The sequence below is a fragment of the Cariama cristata genome, unplaced genomic scaffold (genome assembly GCF_000690535.1).
Source record: "Cariama cristata isolate BGI_N322 unplaced genomic scaffold, ASM69053v1 scaffold32073, whole genome shotgun sequence".
Taxonomy (NCBI): domain Eukaryota; kingdom Metazoa; phylum Chordata; class Aves; order Cariamiformes; family Cariamidae; genus Cariama; species Cariama cristata.
In genome coordinates this window covers 11,051-21,466 of record NW_009607190.1, presented here as the reverse complement: position 1 = coordinate 21,466, position 10,416 = coordinate 11,051, and the positions used below count along the sequence as shown (strand labels likewise).

The following is a 10,416-nucleotide window of genomic DNA, read 5'->3' as shown; positions in this document are numbered from 1 at the left end:
GCGAGCCAGGCCCCGCGCCGTGGCTGGGGTTGCTCAGGGAGAATGGCATTTCCCTCAATGCATCTCTTTCTCTCAGGGAGGGTGCTTCTGCTGCCCTCAAACGCTGACAATACTACCTGAATAGCTCTCTGTATTTTCCTACAGATCACCGGGTGTGCTCCATACATACAGTGTGGTGAATCTAGAAACGGGTGAAAGGCAGAAGGTCCGATTTAGCAGGCTTCTGCAATCTCTCCAGGGTGTTTACTCAAGCGAAGTATCACCTCCAGTGCTATGTCTGACATAATTCCACAGTTTTAAGAGGCTAGAGGAACTAGAAGTTAAAATTCAATGTTTCACAAGTTCCTCACAGAGTACTTCTGAAAAAATGGAGCATACGGTTAAATAATTGAGAGAACGCCTCAATTTCCAAAATCAGAATGGCTTGAGAAAACTAAAAGGGATTATGCTTGGCCTGGCATAAATTTAATCTTCAAAGATTTCCTCAGGGTAGCTGTGAATGATGTCTTGTATCTCTCTTTTTCCCAGTGTCTCCTAGGATGAGCAGGCTAAAGATTCTCAGCCTTCCTGAGGTGCAGAAGGGCACAAAGACCTTCGCAGTTTTTGATACCCAGCAGAGACTGAGCAGGCCCTGGCACCTCTTGGACACGGTGTCGAGTACCCTTCTATTTACCCTCTTGTGCTGGGCCCACTGAAATGGGCTCCTGATGTGTCTGAGGGCACACACTTAAAGCACCATTTAAAGCACATTTTTTTTAATAGTTTGTTTCCTAATTAATTTTAATGCTTTATTTCAGTTGGTGAACAAGAGCTTTAGGGTATGTAAATTTAACATAACCTTATAGTTTTCTTAAATAAATAAATCTAAAAATAGAACAGAATGTTTTTTGTATCACTGTTTGCCTACTCAGAAAACCAATGGTCTGTTTCCATGGGACGTTTTGGGCCTCAACTCTTTTTAACACCTCAGGATTATCTAATCAGAATTCCATAAAAGAAAAAATAAAGACATTGGCATGTCTGTAGTAAGGTGAAAATTAGGTGTCATGTCCAGAAAAAAATTGCCATTTTCAGTTCAGTCAAAATATAATCAGAAAATGCTGGTTTTCTTGAAATTGGGAATCATATACCTTTACCTGTGAACTGTTTGTAAATACATGGTACCATTACCAATGCAGTTCTGGTAGGCACCCAAAAGATCCCAGCAGTACAGAGAGTCACCATATATTTGTGTAAATTTACTAAAACTTGTTGTGGGACTTGTAAATCACCTCTGGACTTCATAAATCTTGACAATAAAAGTCTATTTTTCAGTAACTGAGGCTTAGTTTTGTATGGGAGCTGTGCTCAATGAGATTTGCATCAGTTTAGGAACTTTTCTGTTATCCTCATGTTCAGCATTTTGTACTCAAGATGTAAAGAGCTCAACAATATAAATAAACCAAGCCACTTTAAGCATACTTACTTGCCAGAAGTGAGGTGCATACTTGATACGCTTGCCAAAAGTGAGGTGCATACTTGATACGCTTGCTGAATTATAGTGTATTGTCTAAATAATTCAAATATTTTTTAATGTACTTGTTACAGATGCCATGCAAATATTTGCGAATTGGTCAGGGATGTGGCGAAGCATGAGGAATAAACAGTTTAATGCAAGGAAATACTCACAGCATAATTTGCTCATACAATCCTTGCTTGTCCCTTGCACCCTCAACTTTTACATGAGTTGATTCAACCACCACTGCAGCCAAAAAACATTGTTGGAAGGAGAGGGAAAGGAAAGGAGGGGTAATAGGTTTCTGCATGAGCCCTGTGTTACATCAGCTCACAGAGAAGTTCTGCAAATACCAGTCCGAGGTTAAGTAGCAGGAGGGGATGGCTGTCAGGACAGCATGGAAAGGTGTATAGAACCTCTTCCTCTTGACTACATGAGCTCTTAAATTATCTTGGGTAACCTCATTAAAACGCAATCTTGGATTGCAGCTCTGCTGCAGCCAAGTCTTAATGACACTGGAGCAAAGCTGAGGGCAGTACTAAGAAAATTTAATTTTTTCCATCTGAAGCTGATAGAATAATCTTTACTGTGTGGAGACATAACAAGAAAACTTGGCTGGCATCTCAGTACACTTAAATGCAAAGTCATTCATTTAACAAGTAACATCCCACTTGAAGACTCCATGAAACAGTATTGGCCAAGAAAATTATCCGTAGCAGCCAACTGACTGAGAATGTATCAACTAAAATATGAAGAGCCATCACTGTAATGGAGTGACTAAGAAAACAAATGCTGTCCTTGCCCTTACCAGCAAGGAAAATGATTATGGCAGTACTAACATTATCGAGACTGGTCCTTTTACACTTTTAGAAACAATGAAGTAAGTAGTGTTTTAATTGGGAATGTACAACATGGGCCTTTTCCATGCAGCAAGAACCTGTGGAACTAGGGAGCACTTCCAGAAGGCCAAATGCTTCGAGGGATTTTGAATGCTTCAAGGTTTTGGTCCACGATTAACTATGGCACACCCCGCTGAGCTAAGGAACCCACTGGTGTGGAGAATTGTTCTTTGGTGCACACCCCGAATTAAACTGTCTGGCTTTAGATATAGTATAGACATTGAGATTCTTATCTGTGGGGGCCTAGAGGCCGCTGTCCCGTTGCAGTTTTTAAGGATTACAAAGGCCAAAGTAGGTCTAATGCAGATTCACGTTACAAATGTTCTCCCACATGGGATATAGACATTCTGGTCCGCATTTTCTGTGCTTCGTCCCTTCAACAGTACACTGCACATCTCAGCCTTCCATTGAAATAATGCTCTCTCACTACCACATTTAGAAAGAACTCCTTCCGAACCATTAGTAGACTCCCATCTGAAATTATTGCTGGTATTAATTTGTATACTTAATGTATGTTTTTACTAACAATTCTAAGAATGAATAAACAGCTTTGTATCTTCCCAGACATACACCATCCAAACAATCCCCAAACTATTTCCTGATAGACCTCTGTAGGTAGAAGTGAGACTAAGGGCTACAAAGTCTCATCTTAACATTCCTCACGAGTCCTCTTTTGCTGTGAGAATACACTTTTCCCCCCACCCCCTTGACTTAAGCAACTCATTTGATTACAGAAAGTCGTCTTGTTTCAAAAAAGCCGTATTTTACTGGTTGATAAGTTATTTTAGTCACCGTGGTTTGTCTTACTTCTGGAGATGTTATGTTTAACTGTTTTCATATGAGTATGGCCAATTAAAAATTTGCCATAATAAACATAATAAACAAAACTGGCCATAATAAACAGCTCTATTTTTAATTATTAAATGCAAGTATTCCAATGACAGCTGATTGAGAATGACACCAAGTCAAAGTTTTGGCTATACTTTTATTTACTTCACATACTATGAACATATACATTACATGCTACAAAAAAATAAAAAAAAAAAGACTTTAACTGTCAAGAAAGTGGATAGTGTTATAATACAATGGCACATGTTCATATTTTTCTTCAAACTGGTTTGGTTAGAATCCTTCCCCAAAACCATTAACAAAAATGAAGTGTTTTACTCTTAAGATGATTAGAAATATTTGCATTATTAACAAATACAATTCAAACAGATTAACAAGATTTAACCAGGTCAAATATTAGTAAAAAGGCTGGGGTTTACCAAAATGAAATATATATTAAAAAACCATAGCAGCCAGTTGTACTTTTTAGTGTGATATAATGTGTAAATGCACCAGAAGAACACAGTGTAATTGAGCATTCTGCTTTCACGGTGTATTTCTAGAAATGATTATTCTAGTTCTAACACCTGCCTATATGCACAAGAGACCAAAACCACAGCCAAGTAGAGACAAAAGATTGTGACCAACATTCTTAGCAATGATTTTTTTGCACGCATCAGGGAGAAGGGAGGGAACAAATAGAAGAGGATAAACAAAGGCCACAAAAGGATTTAATCTACATGTTCATGAACATATGTTCTACCTATTTTCCTTTAAGAGCTTGATAAGTTGAAATGTCTATTTCATCCAAATGCAAACATACTCATTTCTATCATCTATGAAACAAAATCACATTTCGGCTTAGAACTGAATAGTGGAAAACAGTTGCATTAATGTATCAGTTCACTAACAAAAACTGCTTGACGAGAACTTAGGATTCTAGTGCAACAGCAGCTATTAAGACTCCTCTAGTTTGTTTTTTTTTTCTCTTTCAAAGTGTACAAATATTAGCAATTTATACAGTCTTAACAAAAACACATCTACGAAGTTCACAGGGTATTTGCTAGTTAATTCAATTTATGTCTTTCACATTAAAAAGGCAATATTTGCATAATAAAACTCCTTTCAGAAAAATGTTCTTTTGGTATCCTAAAATAATTGCTGATTGGAAAGGTACAAACATATGGGCTTTCATTAACTACAATTGGAAAAATACTTCAGAACAAACTGTGTTACTTCAAGAACACACAGTTCATTATGTTTCTTTTGCAATACCTGAAGAAAAATACAAGCATATATGGGCAACTGATAAACTCAGTATTAAGTCTGTTATTTAGAGTGCAGCTATTGGGGTGAAAAAAAAAAAAAAAATCAGTCATAGTAAATATCAAGGTCATAGGAAAAATACAAATTAGCCTTAAAGAAACAAATGTGTTACAGAACCTAGTTAGTTTCTCAATTTTTTTTCCTCCAAGTAAATTTTGTACTAAGCTAGAAGAGATCCCACAATCACTGGCATATCACCCTAACCAGAATAGCAATCCAAGCTAGAAAAGTACTGCAATTCCTTTGTTACCATTCTTCTTACACCACTGTCACAACTGTCAGTTTTCTAATAATCTTCAGTAGTGCTTACGAGATTGGTGACAGAAAAGTATGATTAATGTACATTGGCGTTAGTCTACAAAATTAATGAGTGCCCATTACCTGAAAATTAGTCAGACTTGCTGATGGATTAGTTTTGAAGTAAAACAACTAGTACTTAAATATAACAGAAATATTTTAATTTCCAGCATGTTACACAGTTCTGAGGTAAAGTGTTACCAGTATTCTGTTGTACGGGTCGGTGCCTTGCAGCAATAGCCTTTGCAGTGGGAACTAGCCCTCACGGCATCTACAACCAATGAGCCATTCGAGTCACATGGTTTGTATCAACCAAAACAACTTTTTCAGTTTGATGCTACTTAGAAAAACTGTTCTGTATGGATTACACTGTAGTCAAAGTTCCAAAATTTGTTTGCTTAAGTTTGGTCACTAGAGTGCTGTGCTTGGAAAACAATCCAGGGTACAGGCAAGGGATAGTTACTTCAGTGTTTAATTTCAGTTTACAAAACTTACTGAATCCATTCTGATTTATGTTAGCGAAAACCAGATAATTAGAAGAACAGACAAAAAAAACCCCACCAAAACCAAGCAGTGCATAACACCACCTATTTAATGCACTGATTTTCATTATGAGCTAGGAAGCCATATTTACTCTATTATGCCTTTTGAGAATCAATCCAGAAGCACACAAGTATTTTCCATTAGTTTATTAAAAATAAAATCCTCATGAATTCACTATCAAATATTTTACAGATGGGAATTAAACCACAAGAGTCCCCAGAGTAACTTTAAAATAAAAGAAATATTTGGTTTGTCAGTTCACCATGTTTGACACTGATTTGTACTGTAAGAGTATTGTACAATAGGAGTATTGAAGAATTCTAGAAAAATTAAACTGGCCCTATATAATTTAATTTTCTTGGAAAGCAGTGTCAATATTTTAGTATATTAGTGAATCAAACACTGCTTTAAAGCTATGCATTAAAGTGCTATGCACGTATTTTTCAGCACTGATATGGACGTTTACACTTCCATAAGCCTTATATTTGTGGATAAAAAGAGATATTGGTGTGTTAATAGAAATTTTAATTTAAAATCAGCTGCTATGTTTGAAGCATCAACAGTACTGAAGAAATCAATCTAGTGTCCACAAACGTCTAGAATTCCGAGGTTGATTTGATCTGTCATTTACCATTAAAGCGGTAAGCATCTGTAAATCATAAGGTTGTCCCCAATGGGCTCTACATGAATCTGCACTATGCATAGTTAGCTGACCATGCAAAGTACTATAGAGCCTTTCTAGGACAGAGAATTCAAGATGGGAAAAAAAAGACATGGAGAAAGCTCCAGGATAAATTTCTGAATTTCTACCTATATATTGAATTGTCTAAGGTTGATGTTCATTGCCTGAGGAATAAGCAACATAAGCAATAGGACTGGAGAGAGCTATAAATGTTATCTTAACACCTACATTACTGCTTTCTCCAACTGCTGCTGCTGGCAAGGTCCAGTCTGCTGTGCACATGGACATAAGCAGGCATTACAACCTATAATCATGTACTAGTTCTGCCACTTGACACACAAGTTATCTACTGTCGTACCCTGAATTACATGACCCTTGATTAAGGAATGGTGGTGTTCAGTCCCAGGGGTTTGCGGGTTATCAGAATGCTTGTACAAGCAATACCGCTTTCAACATCTGTCGGAACATAGTCTTGATGGCATCTGCAATAAAAACAAGTTGAGATTGTTCCCATCTGTAAGCGCAACTGTTGAGCCACACTCAGCTGAAGTCCTCGTCAGGGTTCTGTTGATCCAGCAGGCGGACATGTGTGAAAGGAAAGTGACCACGTCTGCCATTACATTCTCCTTCCCACTGACCACTCACATTAATCTTTGTGACCTTTACCGTCTCACCGACCTGTAGGGTAAGAAATAAGGAAGGGTTACAATTCAGAAGTACACACAGGATGAGCTGCTACCCCTCCCCTTTGGTGTCATATCACCCAAGTGTACCAGATACACCTCTATAAGAAGTAGTTTTAGTCTTGACCGCTTTTGACACATCAGCCTACCACCCGATGTTATTCACTCCTGAAGAAAGTACAGAGAGAAAAAAGCATACCTACACTAGGTGAGAACTACCTAAATTGAAGAGCCAATACCAATCTTTCAGAGCACTCTTGGGACTTCACATCAGCTGCTATCACAATCAGTGCATCTCACTGAACCGACAGAGGCTTGCACTCTGCTTGTACTCCATCAACAACCTCAGTAAGGGAGGGAAGGCTTGCAGGGATACAAAGTGAACACTGATCTGCAAGCTAAACAAGCTCCTTAATTTTGAAATTCCACTAGGCGCTTTTCAGGTATGATGTGGTTTTGGCTGGGATAGAGTTAATTTTCTTCCTAGTGGCTGGTATAGTGCTGTGTTTTGGATTTAGTATGAGAACAACATTGATACCACACTAATCTTTTTAGTTGTTGCTAAGCAGTGCTTATCCCGAGTCAAGGACTTTCAGCTTCTCGTGCCCCACTAGTGAGAAGGTGGGAAGGGACACAGCCAGCAGAGCCGACCCAAACTGGCCAAAGGGATGTTGCAGACCATATACATCATGCCTAGTATATGAACTAGGGGGAAAGCTGGCCAGGGGTCGCTGCTCAGGAACTGGCTGGGCATCAGTGAGTGAGTAGTGAGCAACTGCATTGTGCATCACTTGTTTTGTATATTCTAATTCTTTTATTACCACCATTTTTTTTTTTCCTTTTCTGTCCTATTAAACTGTCTTTATCTCAATCCACGAGTTTTCTCACTTTTATTCTTCTGATTCTCTCCCCCATCCTCGGCAGGGACGGGGGAGTGAGCAAGCATCTGTGTGGTGTTTAGTTGCTAGCTGGGGTTAAACCATGACAAGGTAGTACTGAAAAAGTTCTGGGTAAGTGAGGAATATACATATATATATAGCGCCACAGATTATAAAACACTCGGAGAATATGTCGAGGAATAAGAAGTAGTGCTGCAAGGCTGCTCTGTTCTTATTCCGAGCATCCACAACTAGCCACTACCAGAGGCAAGGCGAGACGGTATTACAGTCTTGTCCACCACAGATTTCTCACATAAATAAATACCATGGGTATAGTAAAGACAACTGATGCCCTCTCCCTCTTATACTTGAATTACTTGGCTAGAAAAATGAAAGAATGGTTACTATGGACCAATGAAACAATATGCTTTAAAGTATCCAGTTCTAATGTACTACACTAAATAAAAACACAGTAATGTCTCTCACATTCTGATCTCCAACCTAATATTTACATAATCAATTCTAAAGGTTCTCCCTTTAAGAAAGCTGGAAAACTGCACAGCAGTCACTTTCCCAAGGCTGTGCAGTCAAGTAGTTCAAGTCTGGGCCAAAAATCTTAGTTTAATCAGTCCCCAACTCTGTTGAATCTTGAAGGGTACTTTAATTAAAAAGTTGCACTTATACAGCCTAAGAAAGCACAATTAACATTGTAAAGACAGTCACTGAAGAGTTAATAAATGCAACATTGAAAAGCTGTCTACTCATTTCTACCCCTCTGTAAAATTTTATCAATAATCTTATTTACAAGTAACATACAATGGTTTTCAGAATTCTTCCTGGGTCACAGATGGAGAATGCTTTTGGGTCAGATACACTCTATTTTCTTTCACTAATACTGTAAATAAACTCTCAAGGCACCGCCACAAGCCTTACTGCATTTCATCCAGAAATTCACTGACTATACAGTTACTAGTTTACACAGATGTTTGTCACTGTGTTCCAAATTCATCCAAAACAGAATCTCATTATTCTCAATTTCAGGCAGTGAATGAAAAACAAGGAAAACAATTTAAGATGTTAACAATCTCCATTAACTTTACAGGTTTTAATCACTTGCAATCTTTTGCCAGAAGAGCTTTCAACAGTTCATAAATTCAAACCACTACACGGACACTTAATTAAGCTTCCCATACCTCTGATGATTACTTATCTGGTAATGAGAGGCACACTTGGGACTCTTGCTGTAGCTTTATTTTTTCCTTTTGTAGTCATTAGTATAGACATTTTAATGAATCGTATTTTGAAGAAAATCCTCTTATGTATTTGCTGCAGGCAAAAAGGAAGCCTTCCTTGACTACTGAATGCTAGTTTCAGCTCTTTAGGAACGTAATCATGTATAACACGTATAATTTTTCTACTGCTAATAATCACTGGGGGGTTGCACCAATAAAAATACTCTGTTGACCAAAACAATACATCAGCCATAATTTAACAAGGTTAAGATTAAATGTGACAATACTGGAAGCAGAAAATCTTACTTCCTAATCACAACCATTACAAGAACACTTTCCTAGATAGCTTTAAATTGCTTCAGACCTGGATATAATCTACCTATCAGCCTTCAACAGAAAAGCATATAATCTCCAGCCCACTAGGAAAGAAAAAGCACAAATTGCACTTAAGCTTGCTATCTGTAAGATACTTTCCTTAGACTGCTGACCTCTGCTCTTATTGAATATCGCATACTACTTCATGTTCATATAGAGTTTATCTTGGATACCTTATGACAAACTCACCTGTAAAAGGTGGGTTCAACAGTGCAATGATAGTGAGTTAGAATATGGGATGCTTGTGACACTCCCTCACTCCCAGAAGTATCCTGTAGCTGTTTGTTTGGTTTTCCGGGGTGTTTCAGCATCATTGCAGCAAAGGAACACCCATTTATGAATTCTCCTTAGTATAAGAAGCTACACTTGAAATTTGCATTTCAGTAATTGTTAAAAGAAGAAAGACCTCTGAGCTTAAATAGTCCTTTAACCATTACAGTAATTTCATTTAGCAAGCACTCTCTCCAATACAATCTTTCATTCACATTAGAGAGAGAGAGAGATATATGTATGTGTGTATGCATCTCTTTAGACCTGTCAAAGCAGGACTGACTAAGTAAGCATGGGTCATTTCACAAATGCCAGCTTAATAAAACGGCTCCATTAGTTCCTTGGTAACTTACAGATCTTTCTAGATCTGCTTTGAAACTTGGCATATTAATCTATAGTTCAAATACTCTCCTGAAGACAATACAGAGAACCTTTCAAAAAATTACTCATTACGAGTGCTCGAATTTTAAAACATTTAGACTAGAAGTGGATGCTCTCTGAATTCTCACTTTTAACACCGACTTATGGTGTCATTATTCTATTGCACATCATCCCACCAAGCACAGCACCTCAAGAACAACACTGTACCCTGCTATAAAGCCAGATTTGTCTCAGTCTTCATCAGAAGTTTTAAAACTAAATATATCCCATATGCTTCAAGGCAAAACTGAAGGTTCATGTGAAGACTTCTGTATGCTGTGGTTTTATTCCAAGTACTCCTCTTTGGTAAGGTCAAGATGGCAGAGTTCTGCTACTGTTACAAAGAAAAAAAATAAAATCGATCGATCTCGGAGTCATTTACCACAGATTTTCCCTTTTTCTCCTCTCTTTTCTCTTAATTAACATATACTAACAACTCCTTGATTAGGTCCAGTTACAAGCAAAATAAAAGTTATCTTCTCCTGCTG

General features: G+C 37.8%; 1 protein-coding gene across 1 annotated transcript in view; it reads right to left on the bottom strand.

Moving 5' to 3' along the window:
* Positions 1 to 5,519: 5,519 nt before the first annotated feature.
* Positions 5,520 to 10,416, bottom strand: part of CRK (v-crk avian sarcoma virus CT10 oncogene homolog) — a gene marked incomplete at its 5' end in the record, with an annotated part of 15,942 nt that continues 11,045 nt past the window's right edge. Inside the window, one exon of the mRNA XM_009696637.1 lies at positions 5,520 to 6,748. Within this exon, the coding sequence (XP_009694939.1) occupies positions 6,611 to 6,748 (138 nt within the window). The remainder of the gene's footprint in view (positions 6,749 to 10,416) is intronic.